The 16,672-nt window shown below is 48.6% G+C and overlaps 7 protein-coding genes across 7 annotated transcripts; 3 read left to right on the top strand and 4 right to left on the bottom strand.

The window, feature by feature from the left end:
- Positions 1–118: 118 nt before the first annotated feature.
- Positions 119–4,374, top strand: AFUA_8G05380 (uncharacterized protein; the record flags this gene model as incomplete). The annotated part of the gene is made up of 4 exons (XM_742247.3): positions 119–175; positions 420–518; positions 602–949; positions 1,009–4,374. The coding sequence occupies 4 exons, from the start codon at positions 119–121 to the stop codon at positions 4,162–4,164; spliced, it is 3,660 nt and encodes a 1,219-aa protein (XP_747340.2). The 3' UTR covers positions 4,165–4,374.
- Positions 4,375–4,385: 11 nt separating this feature from the next.
- AFUA_8G05370 (MET18/MMS19 family protein) lies at positions 4,386–8,169 on the bottom strand. The gene is made up of 6 exons (XM_742246.2): positions 8,021–8,169; positions 7,689–7,962; positions 7,491–7,588; positions 7,296–7,435; positions 7,057–7,245; positions 4,386–6,996 (listed from the first exon to the last, which is right to left on the bottom strand). Exons 1-6 carry the CDS (start codon positions 8,100–8,102, stop codon positions 4,588–4,590), a joined length of 3,192 nt encoding a protein of 1,063 aa, XP_747339.1. The 5' UTR covers positions 8,103–8,169; the 3' UTR covers positions 4,386–4,587.
- A 212-nt stretch (positions 8,170–8,381) lies between these two features.
- On the top strand, positions 8,382–9,141 carry AFUA_8G05360 (uncharacterized protein; the record flags this gene model as incomplete). The annotated part of the gene is made up of 2 exons (XM_742245.1): positions 8,382–8,993; positions 9,049–9,141. The coding sequence occupies 2 exons, from the start codon at positions 8,382–8,384 to the stop codon at positions 9,139–9,141; spliced, it is 705 nt and encodes a 234-aa protein (XP_747338.1).
- A 343-nt stretch (positions 9,142–9,484) lies between these two features.
- AFUA_8G05350 (ER membrane complex subunit EMC3) lies at positions 9,485–10,561 on the bottom strand (the record flags this gene model as incomplete). The annotated part of the gene is made up of 5 exons (XM_742244.1): positions 9,485–9,678; positions 9,771–9,932; positions 9,993–10,359; positions 10,420–10,453; positions 10,512–10,561. 5 exons carry the CDS (start codon positions 10,559–10,561, stop codon positions 9,485–9,487), a joined length of 807 nt encoding a protein of 268 aa, XP_747337.1.
- A 316-nt stretch (positions 10,562–10,877) lies between these two features.
- Positions 10,878–11,657, top strand: AFUA_8G05340 (signal peptidase complex subunit 2; the record flags this gene model as incomplete). Its single annotated transcript, XM_742243.1, has 3 exons — positions 10,878–10,920; positions 11,027–11,325; positions 11,385–11,657. The coding sequence occupies 3 exons, from the start codon at positions 10,878–10,880 to the stop codon at positions 11,655–11,657; spliced, it is 615 nt and encodes a 204-aa protein (XP_747336.1).
- Positions 11,658–12,217: 560 nt separating this feature from the next.
- On the bottom strand, positions 12,218–13,359 carry AFUA_8G05330 (methylenetetrahydrofolate dehydrogenase (NAD(+)); the record flags this gene model as incomplete). Its single annotated transcript, XM_742242.1, has 3 exons — positions 12,218–12,322; positions 12,384–13,014; positions 13,199–13,359. 3 exons carry the CDS (start codon positions 13,357–13,359, stop codon positions 12,218–12,220), a joined length of 897 nt encoding a protein of 298 aa, XP_747335.1.
- A 496-nt stretch (positions 13,360–13,855) lies between these two features.
- AFUA_8G05320 (F1F0 ATP synthase subunit alpha) lies at positions 13,856–16,568 on the bottom strand. Its single transcript, XM_742241.2, has 6 exons — positions 16,285–16,568; positions 15,937–16,106; positions 15,751–15,807; positions 15,573–15,693; positions 14,260–15,510; positions 13,856–14,193 (listed from the first exon to the last, which is right to left on the bottom strand). The coding sequence occupies exons 1-5, from the start codon at positions 16,354–16,356 to the stop codon at positions 14,260–14,262; spliced, it is 1,671 nt and encodes a 556-aa protein (XP_747334.1). The 5' UTR covers positions 16,357–16,568; the 3' UTR covers positions 13,856–14,193.
- Between the last annotated feature and the right edge of the window lie 104 nt (positions 16,569–16,672).

The raw sequence follows: 16,672 nt of genomic DNA, 5'->3' as shown, positions 1-16,672 counted from the left end.
ACTCTTCATTTCTCAATCCTTTCGTTATTACCATCAGCTTAATCTTGCTTTCCCGATCTTCCCTTTCTGAACCGACCTTAGCTAGTGGGGGCACTGCTGTTCCTTATGTCTTGACGCAATGGCGACGAAGCAAAGACTGACTCTCGCCTCCATGTGGGCTTTCGAAGCTATCGGGGTGAGATGATGACTATAATGAACAGGATGCCGATGAGGCCTCTGCTTACCAAAGTATAACAGGTTAAGGAGATTGAGGTAGAGATCAAGTGTGTATCGTCCATAGCACGCACGCTAGTTATTCAACTGACGCAACAAAACCAGGAACACAATCCCTCAACTTGATTCGCTCGAATATTTCCAGACAGACGATGTTGGTCCCCATGTCCTTTCACATCATTGTGCCTAACCGAGATTTTCAATAGGTACTTGTGACCAAAGGCAATGTTGAAAGCTTTGTCGTAAAGGTTGCATCTGCATTTTCCGGCTTCATAGAAGAGCAGAAAGACAAAGATCTCCTAGACGTAAGCCATCCCTTTTCTTTCTTTGTTAATAAGACTGTGCAAAGGTCAAGTAGCTGTTTATACTAATGATCGTTTTGATTCAGACGCCACGAGTGCGTCAACTGGATGTTCCTGCAGTGCTTTCTGACGAGGGTCTCCCCGCTATGAGCTCACCTGAAAAGCATCAAGGGCCGAATCTGTTAGCTCTAGAGGATGATTCAGACGAAGATATCGTTCCTTACTCGAGAAATCATGCCACCAAGTTCTGGAAATCTCCTAACGGGGGTTTGGGTTGCTTTTCCAGCAACTTCCGTGATGTCCTGACAGGTGTCGCCATTGCCACGGGCACCGAAATCGCAATATTGGATGAATCACAAGGTATTCGGGTTTTCGGAACCACCGAGGATGTGGACGATGCTCTGATGAAGCTGACGCAAATCGAGAAGCCTTTGGTTAGTAGGCGTGCGGCTCAAAACCCGTTCTATCATTGACATCTGACGAGTTCGTCTAGTCCTTCTCTCTCGCTCCTAACGTCACAAACATCATGATTACCCCACACAAGGACGATAGCCGCTTCCGAATCCAGAACTACAGCAGTGTGAATCCTGATGCTCTCCGTCGTGTTCGGGAGGATCCAAAAATGTGTTCTGCCATTGACTTTGGTCGAATGTGCGTCACCGTGGGTCTGTCCTTCAACAAGGAATCTCAAGTGTGGACTATACCGGATAATCGGCTTAATCCACTACCTATCAGCGAGGAAGCCGGGCCGTCTCGCATCTGGAATGACTTTACTTTCCAGGAAATCGGGAAGGCGGACGAGTTTGTTGACATCGAAGCGATAATCGAGAATGACCCCTCAAAACCCCAGACCTTGATCTCTGGCATTGCACCTCCCCATCCCTTCCTCACTGCAGACAAGGTCAAGCAAGTCAACCAGTGGGTTGTGGAAAGGGCTGAGATGCAGCCAACTGAGCATGAACCCGAGCCCGAGCCCGAGCCTGAGCTTGAGTCTGATTTTGAGCCCCAGCCCGAATATGAGGGCCGCGACATTCACCAGCTTAAACTCAAGCGCGAAACAGCAATTATCCCTCAAAGCAAAAGACCACCTGGTATGAAGACGCGAAAGGCCGCAATAACGGCCAAAGTTGCGCCGCCATCCGAGCAATCTCTGGCAACTGAGACCAAACCTGTGGCCATCGGTCTCAAGGAGACGACTGCCAACCCCCGTAAGCGTTGGACTATGCTGTACAGTTCCGGAGCCGAGGATGCAAGTCCGGATGACAGTGACGCGCTTAACTCTGGAATTTCTAATTTGAATGATACCCTCGAGCTTCCTGGCGACTTTCTGGAATTCGCAAAGCCCCAAACTTCCGAAAACAAAGTACGTCTTCCCGGCAACTTCGACGCTGGCAAATATGGTCTCAACCAGTCTTCACGCCAAACTTCTAAAGAGGGAAAGCATAGTCCAAGCTTCAAGAAAATTGTGCAAGTCAAGTCAAAGAAGAATTCAAGCGACCCTAACGAGCTGATCGACGTCTTTGAGCCCGGAAATAATACTGTCGTTGGCACTCTCTCTCGAATCCCGTTCAATCAGCCTCCATTAATTCCCGACAGCCTGGTCAATGAATCTACCTCGAACACCCGAAAGATGTGTTTGCAGGAGACGTCTGATTCAAATTCCAAGAACACCAAGAATGGTCTCTTAAGCTGCGGGATGGGCGATCATAGCACTCCTTCTGGCTCTGGCAGCACCGAATCTATGTTTGGGCGTGCAGCAGCAGGTGACGAAAATCACCAGGAGCAGGAAAACAGATTATCATTTCTGAAAAATTTCCTTCAAGAGCGGACAGACAATATTTCCTATCATGGCGGTTATGGTCAAACACACACCTCCAGGTATGAGTTCAACAAGCTGCTGGTGAAGGAAAGCCTGGCAAAGCTTGAAACGGTTCATCGAGACCAAGATAGACAAGGGTCTGATGAAACAAGCACCAGAGAGTTCTATCGTACCATGGGTCACAAGACGGCAAAGCCGACAAATAAAGCTAAGAGCAAATCTGAAATTAAATCGAAAAGACAGGCCACGCTTGAGGATGCTTGGGGATTCTTCAAAAAGCCAGTGAAGAAACCCTCAGCAGTTGCGCAGACTCTGAAAACAACGCGGCAAAGCATCCAGGAGAGCGAAAGAGAGACAGTTCATATGGCGAGCAGAAAGAACGAGTTGGCTGCAGAGCCAGCAGAAAATAGCATGGCTCGAGATGTCGAGAACTTATTCGAAGCATTGAAGCAAACATTGGAAGCTGCTGAATACTTTCAAGGATCCCTGAACTTGGAAGTCCATCTCGGACTGATACTGATACCACTTCTGCCAAAGACTTGTAGTGAAGGCTCGACCATCTATTTGACCGAATGGACGAAGATCTTCCAGTCACAAACTGGTATTCCCTCTCCGACAACCAGATTTATTAGCCGACTTACGACCTCTGGCATTGATATTGATTATCTGGTTGATCTGAAGACAGCTACACCTGAAGGGAAAAGGCGCATTTTTGAGCAGGACTTCAGAGAATACAGCGTGTTCTACGAGTTCCACTGTCACACTCGAACCGGTCAGGTGCTCGTCCTATCTGTGGATGAGCAAGGGAAATTCAACATTAAAAATCCCAACTTTGGGCTTGGTGCTGTCAATTTGCACTTTCCACACCAAGTCTGGGATGCAAGTATCGTCCTTAGTGGTACCCCAAACGATGCTGCCGTTGACCAAGAGTTTGAGGAGGCGGCGAAGTACATCATTGAGCACCTGTGGGTTCGACCAGATACCTCGCTGGTGCAGATCTTCACACGACTACCTCCAGGCGACAAGATAACGATTGAGAAAGTATACATGAAACGTTGGACGCGCCATCGCTTCATCCATCCTCCGAAGAGCATCATTGCCGCCAACGGCGCCAGTCATATCAGGAGCAATAGTGCTAGAATAGTGGAGACTGACTTGAATAGCAACTCCGCTGACAGGCGCCAGACTTCCGCGGAAAACGAAGCAGAGACTATGGAGAATCAAGATATCTTTCTTCAAGTCATGGAGGTGCAAGATCTTTGTATTGGATCCAGTCCGTCCGACGTTCGGGCGGTGACAGCCTGCTGTGTTTCGCTACCTGAAATGATGGGAAGCGGCCGCCAATGGTATGAAGCGTCCCTTGTGAGCTCGGCTATCGAAGCCATTCTGAGAACGAATGCGAACCTTGAAATTGGAGAACGAACTGACGAATGGCGGAGTTCTGACCTGCTGGGAAGAGATGCCGTCCTCCTTGATGGGAATGCGGCAAAGCCCGACGGCCCGAATACGCCACTCAGCCCTGTAGCCAAGGCCATTGGCATCGCTGGCCTCGGAGATCTTCTGCGGTTGACAAAAACTGTTGTTGAGGAAATGGACGGTGTCGGATTCTGGGGCCACGGTTTGGACCATGATTCAGTCCAGGCGCCATCGATCACCGGCTCCGTGGGCACTCTAGATCAGATGGTTCGACTTGAGCCAAGAAGCTTGGATTTCGATGATTTCGAAAGCATCAAAAAATTCGGAAGCGTCATGGCCACTACATTGACTAAGAAGTCTTCTGGTGGGTCTTCCGCGAAAGACAAGGAGCAACTTGAAATCGACTACTGGTAATTGCTGGTGCTCAGATCATCGTTGTCCTGGGTCATCCTACAAGAGACCGACGATTGAAAGAATGAGGCCGCTGGGAAGCAGGAGGCTATTGACAAGAGACCTAGAGAAGGGACAACTGACTCTAACCAGGAGACGGAGAAACAGGATGAGAGAAGGAGGATGTGGAAATGAACCGCAGACAGGCGCTTAGCAATATCCTTTCTTTACAGCAAAACGTGATGCATTTCCTTCCAGCGTCATCCTTCTGATCAAGGTCTAGAGTCCTTTCGACAGTGCCGGTGTAACTGATATAGAATGCTTGATTTTGGAGATTCCAACGGTCTATATTTTTACGAGATGAATCTACTACCAAGTACCATGCATATCATATTGAAACAGTACTGCCATGCTGAGGGCAGACATCAGAACAAACATCACAATCCTTCAGTCCTCTTCGTCAGGAGCATCATCGACGTTTCGAAGCCAGGCGCCCCGAGCGTCAACTGCAGCTTTCCGCACATCCCGTTTTGGATCATCTAGAATCATACGCAGAGAACGCACCACTTGACTCTTCACCGGTAGAAGCGGGGACAGTTTACCGGCTTTCGCAACAGCTGGGGCGTCTGTCTTAGGGGTCTGAGCCAACAAGTTCAGGCATCTGAGTGCTTCAACCCGTAGTCGCGGTCCATTTACAGGGCCGGCACCGGCAGCCTGCTGGTCCGACCCAGAAGGTGTGGGATTGTATGCAGCTGTCTTCAGAAGCCGGGTAACTAAGCTTTGAACATGGCCACATTCCTCAATAATGCCGACGCCATTTTCACGGATAATTACGGCGAGAGTCTCTAGTGTTGCAGCACGGACGCCCTGTGAGTCTGCGTTTTGCAGATCCAAGCTTTGCAGGAGAAGAGGAAGCAGTGTCGGGAGCTCCGGCATGACCAATGAAGGCGAAATTGTTGAAAGTATACCTGATAAGGCAGTGAGATGTGCTGGTTTTATGTGTGCGGGCGTAGACGAGTCATCGCCTGCGACATTGACCTCGCGAATGCGGTTCGAGATTAGGGGTGTCAATGTCGTGAAGACACGCTGTTTTGCCAGAAGTCTGATGTTTGCACCATTGTCAGCTGAAAGGACGTCGTCGTCCTTAAGGAGAATAGCGAAGCCGCGAGCAGCAGTGGTACTTGTCAACTCATCATGCGACGAAAGTAGTGACAAAAGAGAGGTCAGTATTTCCGTGGTCGTTGGAGCAAGACGTATGATGAGAGCCTTCGAGAGCCAAAATATCGTCTTAATTGTTCCCGAAGGTACCTTTTTCTCCTCAGCACCAGCAGAGAACAGCTTGTTCAATATGTTCGTAGCGACGCTAAGTTCGGGTCTTGGAAGAAATTTGTTCACGAGCAAGGCAGAATGACGAAGAAACGCAAGATGGGTTGGTGGCTCGCACTCCGTCAATGATCGAGTCACAAGGTCTGAAAGGAGAGGTGCCAAGTCGCGGCCGCTATACGGGAGGTGTGCGCAGTCTGCCGGAAGCCCTGCAAGAAGATATGTTGAGATAATCATTGTACGCTGTTGATCCTCATTTGCTGCTTGCGAGAACGGCACCGGCGTAAATGTACTCGAGCTAGCAAACAGAGTGTAGACGTTCTGTGCAACTTCATCTTGTTTTTGCTTCGACAGACACCGAACAATGACATTGCAGAGCCTTCCAAGAATATCAATGACAACTGCGTCATTCAAGATCCGATTCGTAGACTTTCCTGTGGCCGCGTCTGCAACACCACGGCAGAGGCCTCTTACAATCTTGTCATAGTAGAGTTCCAGGTTTGGATCTTTATCCAGATTCCTCTGTTTCATCACATACAGAATGGTCATGAGAATCGCGCGAGGGTATGCTATAGATCCAGCGCGTTCCTTTTGAAGCAATATGGTCAGCTTGCTGAGTAGACGTCGGACTAATGTCTCGAAAATATCTCTTTCGACACTGATCTGTGCAAGGTTCTCAAGTGTCGTTATATAGTCGGTGTTTGGCCCTTCGTCAGAGTCGGGCAGAGTAGCAACGAAGGCAGGGAATGTTATATCCATGATCAATCGTGGCTTGTGCTTCGATATTTCAGCCAAAGCTGCGATGGCTTTCTTCTTCAAGTCACCCCGGCCCGCACATTCTTCTTTTAATAGGATTTCATCCAAGTATTGCACAAACAAGCCGATTTCGTTATCTTGGAAGTAATCTCTCAGGATGGACAGACGTAGAAACCCTTCAAGAGCAGTCACTCGGAAGGAGACTTCTTCCTTTGCTGCTCCCATCAATGCTTGACCAAAGACGTCCGAGAACTGATCTTTAAATTCGACCAAAGCGTTTTCAGCGGCGGGTTCAAGCTCAGGGGAGTCCCATTTCCCAAAAACTTCGATGGCTGAATCAAAGAGACCCCCAAGGGTTTCCAGTATCGCTCTCTGTTTGGCAAGCCCATCGGCCTCCTGATAAACCGTCAACAGCGGAGCGACAACAGCCTGCACAATCACTGTGAACGAGGCTGTAGAAGCAGATGATGTTGAGTTCAGGATCTGTTGTGCAGGCTTGGCCTGCTTTTGCTGGGGTTCTCGTAATTGCTCATTGCATTCTTTCGTGATTGGCCTTAGAAACTGTGCGAGTGGTGACTGTTCGGATATTGCTGCAATGCCCTCGGATAACCGTTTAGCAATGCTATTTAGAGCCTGAAGGGAGAGCTCTGAGAGAAATTCCTCTTGTGCATTAAGGATCTCAAATTTCAATACGTCCCATATTTGGATCGAATATTTAGACACAGTATCTGGGTCGTACGATCTGATGCACGCAGTTAATGCGTTAAGAGCATCTTTCTAGGGGCTTCTTAGTCCGATCCTAGCCAAAGGGCTCATATAGGTTGTGAAAAAGCATACCTTGACGTTTGGTGAAGTGGAATCCATTTTATCCAGAAGGGCAGGAACAGCGTAGGGAGCGAAAAGGCTAGTAGAGGAAATACAGTCCTGTAGGCGGTCCTTCAGGTCTTGCGCCGTAATCCCGTATGGATCATTTGGGGGAGGTCTGAAGGTAATCGGGAAGTAATTATAGACGGCTTCAAAAAGAGTCTTCAGACGTTAGCTGTTGAACTGAAAATTTGCAGAGACGAACAGCATACCTCGGCGTGGTTTGAGATATCCCATTCAATCATGACCACCTTCAAGATGGAGAAGACAAGCATAAGATTCCGGGGATCTTTCTCTCCAGTCATGAGATCAACGATTCCGACGAGAGATGTATCTCCCATCTTGTGAAGAGCTAGTATAACTCAGTATGGGCAATACCACTTAAGTTCAAGTGCTGTAATGCGTACCGGCCCGATGATTCGACATCAACTCATTCAACAATTGGTATACCTGGAACCTTTGCGATTGTGACCGAGACTGTAAGTCCTGCAGGCGCTCGAAGATACTAAAGAATAGTCAGTTTCATCTGCGACTTAACCACTGCATTGGGAATATAAAGGCCGGGCGATGTATGGTCTTGAGGTCAAGATCCATGAAGCACTTACGCCTGTGCTACTTCCTCGGCTAGTGTATCGTTAAAGCGATCCAATTTCTGTAGTGTATCCAGTCCAGTAACGGCCCCTCCATCTTCAATGCGGTCACAGAAGAACGTTGTGAGCACTTGGATCTGTTGTCTTGATAGATACTTCGGAGGAAGTGCTCTGATCACAGCAGTGAGGTACGAGACAGCTTTGCCTCGCAATATGGGATCCTCATCGTTGATATACTCTCCAAGTGACTGTACAACCTCAATAAGTGTCGTCCTTTTGTACTCCACATCTAAGATCAATCCATTAGTATCCAAGTATATTGATCTGGGGCCGCAAGGAAACAATACCCTGAGCAACCCGCTCAGCAATCTGCTTAGCCTCTACTTTATCGTGGTCTACAACCAACATAAACGTCTGCAGGGCCGACATTGTGTCAATCGATTGGCACCAGAAACCAGATGAGGGGCAGACAGATTCCCCTCCTCCGCAATCGGGACATGACGCTTTTTGTGGTTGACACCAAACCACTGCCCTTATCGATAGACATCACGTGCGTTAAGCTCCACATCACGTGTTAGTTCCTTCCAAAAAAGGAAGTTGTGACAGTGGCATTGGTTGCGTCATGGGCCACTGACTTGTAGTCGCAGGCATGCTATGTCATTTTATCTGTCGTGCTATATCTAAACCGAGACACCATTTCTCGTCAAGATGCGGCGAACACTCTTCGTGTTATTTGTTGTTGCATTTTGCTTCATCGGCTCAGTAATTGCCAATTTGAGTCTGCCTCCGGGGTTCAGTCTGCGCAAGCGTCTTCCACGTTCACTTGTAGACATCCTTCACTTACGGCACGAACAAGGCCTGCGGGACGATACTGAACTAAGAAATTGGCTTTCCAAACAACAGCCGGCAATGAACAAAATGTTCTCTTCCTCGTCGAGAGAGAACGGCAGTGAGAAGCCTGTTGTTTCTGATGTTCTTCCAAAGAACCGTGCCATCAATATATTTGCTTCTCTCACCCGACAGTTTGAGCCCATCGAATCGCGTCTTAACGATTCATCCAAAAATATTACTGTTTTAGCTCCTCGGAATAGTGCAATTCAAAGCTTGCCTCGCAAGCCTTGGGAGAATCCAGAAGACTACGAGAAGTTTGGTGGAGTGAGCGCATATGAAGGACAGGAAGGTGAAGATAGAGCGAAGCAGAATCTACAACGTTTTGTGGAAGCTCATATAATTCCAGCAAGTCCATGGAGGGAGGGTGAAGAGATGGAAACACTTGGAGGGGAAAAACTGAAGTGGATCAAGAAGGGCGATAAGATATATGTGTGTATTTCTTCACCCTCATCACTTATTGTGCATCTCTACTGACGCTCCTTAGATACAGCCGGGTAATGTTGAGGTTGACAATATTGCTGAGACAGTGATAAACGGCGAGCTGTGGATTTTGAACAGTGTCCTCAACTACCGTTAAAATTCTTTGTCTACGAAATAACAAATAACTGCATCATTCGAGCAATTACCACACAAAACCCTCGATGTTTATCTGGAGGGAAGGATGAAATATGCATTGAACGACTTTTTCATATACCATAATCCACGTTTACGTCTCTGTACACAAAAGGCTTGCCATGTCCAATTGTCCCCTGAAGTATTCATTTTCTCATTTGCCTGTTATGAAGAATAGCCGGGAAATGTAGATAACCAACACCATGATATTTGATTGTCTGGAGAATCAAAGGACACTCTGTTTGGATCTCCTCTATATGAATATAAAACAGTATAACAGAGAGCTCTTTCCGCGCACCCAACACCCATCAGCGAATTTCCTTTGAGGCATAGTTATGTAGGACTCTCTCCTCAATCCCGTCTAGAATGCTAAAGAACTCCGTGACTTCCAAGTTCTCCGCTTCACTCTGGTACAGTTTGTCTGGATCCTGGCCAGGTTGGAGCGGATTGACTCCTGCGCCAGGGTTCATACTAGCCATTTGCTGAGCCATGTGATTGGCAGCTGCACCCCCAGAAGAATCAGTATGTGTCCACTTGAGGGAAAGTAACAGGAAGTATAGTAAATATACAAGGTGTGATGGGGACATCTCTCACCGTTATCGCTGCCGAGGATGAAGCCAAAGACTGATTGAAGCCCGAACAAATTCAAGAAGTACCACGAAAGGCTAGATACCCATCGGACATCCAGGTCACGGGTCATGACACCGGATTGGAGCATTGATTTGAATCGGATTGTGAGCGGGAAGGGCAGTTTCACTGTGCCGACTCCGTTAGCGCACAAACGAGGTCAACTCCGTTGCAAAGAAGTAACCATACGAATAACAAATCCCGAAAAGAATGCATTAATCCAGCTCATGATCAAGGTCTGTGGGATCATCATCATCATATTTCCTTTCATCATTCCCATCATGGCCTCCATGCCAGCAGGATCGGTCATTGGATTCGCAGGTGGCTGACCGCGGCTGGAAGGGTCTTTAAGGAAGGCACCGCTTTTGTATGAAGAGATCAGGTAGTTCTTTCGCATCTCGAAGCCTTCCCGCGATAGCACCGCGGGAGCATTGTTACGCAGGTTGACTCCTCGCATAAGCGAAAGACGCTCTTTAGATTCGGCGAGCGTCGCCGGAGGTTTCGGGGGGGTGGTCATCAAAACCGTTGCATAATGGCGAAGAATACCTGTCAATATCTTCACAGAGCATCAGTATCAGCCAGCATCACAAGACTATATATAGTTCACAAGACATACCATGACAATGGTGATGGGGAACAGGATCCAATAGCTTTTGACAATGTACGTCAGTCCTTCGTCCACAACAGGTCAAAGAGGATACTACTCACAACAGAGCCGGATCCCGTAGGATGGTCTGTTCAACCCCTTGTAAAGCCATTGTGAGCCCAGAGACCTCTTGAGCAGACGTTTGTCCACCCGTTTAATGAGAATTGAGGTTGTGAAGGATGTCGCCAGTGATAATGTGGCAGCCCCCGCGAGCTCAGACAAAGCGGGTTTAACTAGCGTTGGATGGCCTTCCGCTTTAGCTCAGCTCTCCACGAAATGGCCAGCTCGCCGCAACTCCTCGCTGCCAGATAAACACCACTGCTTGATTTCTCACACTTGAAATTATATAGCATCTGAATTACCCTGTGGCTTCTAGAGCTGCTCTAGCATATCCCCGAAATTGATTTCAATCGAGATCAAAGCTCATAATGGCAACCTCAGAGCCCAAGGTGCCGGTTTACTCCATCAACGGTTAGTCCTCTATACTCCAAACAGCTACATTGAGCTTTACTTTGGTTCCTCATACAGGACACGGTATGCGAATCCCTTGATAACAGTCGCTAACAACCATATTTAGATCTGAAATCAACCACAGATGATGCCCTTGTCCCGTATTTGTGTACCCTTCCTCAACCGTATACCTTTAAACAAGACCACTCTAAATCCAATGTCCGATTCCTCCTTGGCTACAGCGCAGTCGCCATCGCTGCATTCACTTTCTACGCTGATCGCAAACTTGGATGGGAAGCAACTACCTCCCCGTGGGTTATAGCAGCAGTGTGTTCATACTTTATCCTGAACACCGGCCTCACATTCTGGATATGGGCTGTTGAAGCTGGCGAGGTTTTTCGTGGCAAGCGAGAGTCGGGTGAAACGGTATAGTCTACAGCGTCCTTTTCTGTATTTACAACCAAGCTCACTGCTTCCCCAACTAGATTTCAATTCGGTCATCTGTGAAGAAACATTCCCCTCTCTACAAGCTCCGCGTTCAGTACACGTCGCCCTCCAACAAGATTCTCCAAGAAAAGGAGATCGATGCCCCATTTATGAACTGGTTTTCCGCGGACGGAACCTTCCACCCTGAACCACTGCGACGCTGGCTTTCCACCGAGATTGAGGTGCTACGGCTTGCGGCTAAGGAAACAGAGAGGAAAACTGGCGGAGTTGGAAGTGTTGTAGGAGTGCAGGATACCAAGAACAAGAAGTAAATGACATGGCTTTCTTTCCCGAGAATGTGACTCGGACTCAATGAATTTGAACTGTTTCTAGCTGGGATTGCCGACAAGATTACATGCCATCCGGCTTGAACTGAATAACTGCCTTGCACACGAAAGATTCTATGACGTCTATTTGGACACTATCCTAGTCCATACTCTCGAGTACTTTCTATGCAGCAAGACCCTCGGACAAGGAGACACTTTTGTGAGAGCAAGTCACCTCGATATGTTTAAGAGGCTTGACATGAAGGCCTTTTCATAAATCAGGCTCATATCACCGGTCATATACACAAGAGAACAACCATTGTTGAGTCTCTTTGAGGAACAGATTTGAAATAGAACACAAGAAAGGAAATCTATGGTTGTCTCATGGTTTTGTTAATTATCGTCTCCCGTTGCATGTCGCATTTTGTTGAACAATGTAATTACGAAGCGGCCTCCAGAGTTCCAGGACGCTCAGTGGCTTCAGCCGGTTTAACGTCATCCAATCTCCGGTTTTGAATCAATCTCTGTGACGCACTGTCAGCCCAATTATTCATCAATACGCTTGGCTAGATGTCACTCACCAAGAGGTTCCGGAGCAGCACCACAATAGTCACCTTGCCGATTGAAGGAACGAAGATGGATGCCTTCTCTTTTACTTCTGGGCCGAAGTTCTGTGCGGTACATTAACTCGCCTGAATCCCAGATGGCATTTAGACAATATCGAAAGCATACCTTCTCGCTAGAAAAGTTGACACAGACGGCGCCTTCTCTAAGGAGGCTTGTGTCGAACTTGTACGATTCGCTGGGAACACCCGTGATGACAACATCGCACAGAGGGGCTACATCCTTGATTGTCTTTCCTTCCAGATCCACGACTTCGTGCCTACGCTTTTTGAGACCCTCACGAGTAAATTTCTGGACACCAGTTATGTCCACGCTGTAGACACAAGCTCCGTCATTCGCCAACAGAGCCGCGAGTGGCCGGCCAACAACCTCTGAGCGATTCACCACGCAGATTGTGTGTCCAAACAGCCGGTTTCCGTACGGTAGGATCGTATTGTAGATGTTGAGGTACTCGAGGATCTTGATGATGGCCAGGGGGGTGCAAGGAAGAATGCACTTCTGCCGCTTGGTTTCAGGGTCAAGGAAACGGATATTCTGGTACATATTGAAGATGTAACGATGGCTGAGACCTTCTACATCTTTGGATACGTCGACGATCTGCTGAAGATACTGGTCTTGGCGATTATTGAAGATGGGGTAGTATACGATGATGCCGTCAACGTCTGAGTCGGCATTGGCAGCCAGAATAGCATCTTCGATATCGTCGCGGGACACTTGGCGCAAAGAATAACGGAATCCACTGTATCAATGAACTTCTACGTTAGCTACGCTAAGGTGACTCAGAACGATGCTATGCCATGCTCCGAGATCGCAATCGAAGGAGTGGGAAAGATAAGAGACAGGACGGCGCAATTGACGTAAAAAATGAAATATGGAAGGACGCTCACTTTTCTTGACATGTCTTATCAGTCCACTGGGCATACATCAATGCCGCAGGATCATCGTTGGCCAGGAATCCGACAAGATGAGGTGGCTTCTCCAAGGTCTTGACACCTTCCTGGACTTCCGCAACGAGGCTATTTGCGACGTTCTTAGATAGCACGACCTTGCAAGCTGGATGCACTGAGTCTGCGTGAGTAGCCATCTGTGCGGTTACTGTGATATAATCTGGAGATAGGTGAGAAGTAGTCGGTATTCTGCGGAGATCAAACTACAGAGGGGCATTGACAAATTTTGGGGACGGAAAAGATTGCTCGCTTATCGATAAAGCAGACGCCGCATTCGGCCCACGGTAAGAGGGAACAGGAGACCAGGTCAAATTGAGTGATATAGCTGTAGGCCAAAAGAATATATCCCTCGCATTGCTGAGGTTCAAAGTAAGAAACAGTTAGCATTAACATTGGTTCGTCTAAGTGGCTTACCTCGCCTTTGTGAATCAGCAACTTGTGCTCCAAAAATCATTCATAGTTCCATTCAGCAGCGTCGAGGATAATTCGACAAATTGCTAATTCGAGACCCGATATATCTATTTCAATAGATATCTATGATAATTATGTGCTCTTACGGTTGCTTGGAGTTGGTCGATGTGCATATGGCTCAGATGTAGCTTGCCCGATTCGTGCAGACAGCAGAATCTAGTTAGAAACAAAGGAAATCATATTTCTGGCTGCATGATGGTAACGAAGAAGCTGCACTATGGGGTTAATTGGACGGTACCTTCTTTTCTGAAGGATAAGCTGACAATCCAATCATTCCCTCTTGTCCCACTCCCTTGTCGCCCAAAAGATCTAAACGTACAGGATATTAATCGTATCTTTTTGATTTTTGCCTCCACACCGTCATCCTAGAGTTTCATCGCTACAGAAAAGGCCAGAGTGCAATGACCGAGCCGCGATTACACTTGCTCTGGGGCGATCCCGTTTCGGAAGCTTGAAAACAAGAGAAAAACAGTGGAATCAAATTGTACAAGCTATCTTGTCTATACACATAGCGTCAGGAAAAAACAGTACACGGTGGTTCAATCACCCAATTGCCTTTTGCTCACCTATGCGTTGAAAGACTTGTTGAAGTTCACAATGACTTCACGGAGCTGAGCCTCGAGTTCCTTGCTGACCTGGCCCTCCTTGTCGATGGTCTCAAGGATCTCGGGCTGGTTGCTCTTGACACTGGCAAGGAAGTCAGACTCCCAAGTGAGGATCTTGTTGACGGGGATACCGTCGAGGTAACCGTTGACACCGGCAAAGATGAGAGGAACCATCTCAGACACAGCCATGGGAGAGTACTGCTTCTGCTTGAGGAGCTCGGTCAGACGCTCACCACGAGCGAGGGTCTGCTTGGTGGAGGCATCGAGATCGGAACCGAACTGAGCGAAAGCAGCAACTTCACGGTACTGAGCCAAGAACAGCTTCAGGGAACCAGCGACCTGCTTCATGGCCTTGACCTGGGCAGCGGAACCGACACGGGACACAGAAAGACCGACGTTAATGGCGGGACGGATACCCTTGTAGAAGAGTTCGGATTCCAGGAAAATCTGGCCGTCGGTGATGGAAATAACATTGGTTGGAATGTAGGCGGAGACATCGCCACCCTGGGTCTCGATAACGGGCAGAGCAGTAAGGGAACCACCACCGTGCTTGTCGTTCATCTTGGCAGCACGCTCGAGGAGACGGGAGTGCAGGTAGAAAACGTCACCGGGGTAGGCCTCACGACCAGGGGGACGACGGAGCAGCAGAGACATTTGACGGTAAGCGACGGCCTGCTTGGAAAGATCGTCGTAGACGATGACAGCATGGCGGCCGTTGTCACGGAACCACTCACCCATGGCACAGCCAGTGAAGGGAGCGAGGTACTGCAGAGGAGCGGCCTCAGAAGCAGTGGCAGCAACGACAATGGAGTACTTCATGGCGTCATTCTCCTCAAGGGTCTTGACGAGCTGAGCGACAGTGGAACGTTTCTGGCCAACGGCAACGTAGATACAGTAGAGCTTCTTGCTCTCGTCGGAAGAGTTGTTCCATCTCTTCTGGTTAAGCATAGCATCGAGAGCAACAGCGGTCTTACCAGTCTGACGGTCACCAATGATCAACTCACGCTGACCACGGCCGATGGGGACCATGGAGTCGACACACTTCAAACCAGTCTGGACAGGCTGGTTGACGGAACGACGGGGCAGGATACCAGGGGCCTTGAGCTGAGCACGGCTCTTGGCCTTGGTGTTGATGGGGCCCTTGCCATCAATGGGGTTACCAAGGGCGTCAACGACACGCCCAAGGAGTTCGGGACCGACAGGAACGTCGACCTGTGTACGTTGTAAGTATATCGTAAGGGTAAAAAGCCACGATATCAGGAAACTTAACGTACAATCTCTCCAGTACGCTTGACAGTCTCACCCTCCTTGACGAGACGGTCGGAACCGAAAAGCACAACACCGACCTGGCCGGCTTCCAAGTTCATGCACATACCCTTGACACCAGAGGCGAACCTGATCATTTGTCAGTTTTCTGAGGTACGCAACGCTTCATCAAAGGCAGATACATACTCGACCAGCTCCTCAGCCTGGACATTGGTCATACCATGGACACGAGCGATACCGTCACTATAAGGCAAAAACATATCAGTCTACTGACACAACTGAACAGACAGCGGAATGTCTGTCGTATTTGATGATTTCAATGAAAATGCGGCGGTGTGCGAAATTTTCAACCAGCATTGATCTAGCACATACCCGACGGAAAGGACACGTCCAGTCTCAGCAAGGCCAGCCTCTTCGTGAACACCACGAATTCTCTGCTCAAGAATGGAGGAAACCTCTGTGGGCGAAGCCTTGGCCTCAGCAGCGTAGGAACGGACCTGCTTGGAGGCACCGGCGAGGGGGCCGGGAACAGCCGCGCGAACCTGTCGAGACGCAAAATTTGTCAATGCCAGCACAATCCAACCACAATGCGTGAAACTAAATCAAAAAAAATATGTCGACGTATGGTGGGGCGATTCGAGCACCGATTGAGATGTTTTTTCGAGATGGAAACAACCATATTGATGCGATGAGGTCGACCTGAGTAGGGATGAGACTCACCGAGGCGATTCTGCCAGTGGCAGTGGCAGCCGCAACGGTGCGGCTAGACTGCCGCAAAGCGTTCCTGAACATTGTGATGGGGGTTCAGAGGTGTGGGAGAGTGGTTTCTCTGAAGGAGAGATATAATTGGGGAGAAGGTGGCAGAGGAGAAAGGATTGTGGATGGATAGAAGGAGAGCTTTGTCGTCCGGGTTGGGAGGATTCTCACGACTGCCACTAAGCCTAGTTTGCCGAGCCTCACCAACGGGCTCCGAAGCCGCCCTAGTGCGTTCACGGGACACCAACCCCCAGAGAAATTCAGGTCAATGATGTCGTTTTCCCACAGCACTCTCGATCCATAAAATATTCTATCATAAAGTCTTCCTTATTCTAATGTGTCTATATTGTAC

This window comes from Aspergillus fumigatus, chromosome 8, assembly GCF_000002655.1.
Source record: "Aspergillus fumigatus Af293 chromosome 8, whole genome shotgun sequence".
In the NCBI taxonomy this organism is placed as follows: Eukaryota; Fungi; Ascomycota; class Eurotiomycetes; order Eurotiales; family Aspergillaceae; genus Aspergillus; species Aspergillus fumigatus.
Note: the sequence above shows the minus strand (reverse complement) of the source record. Positions and strands in the feature narration are given on the sequence as shown.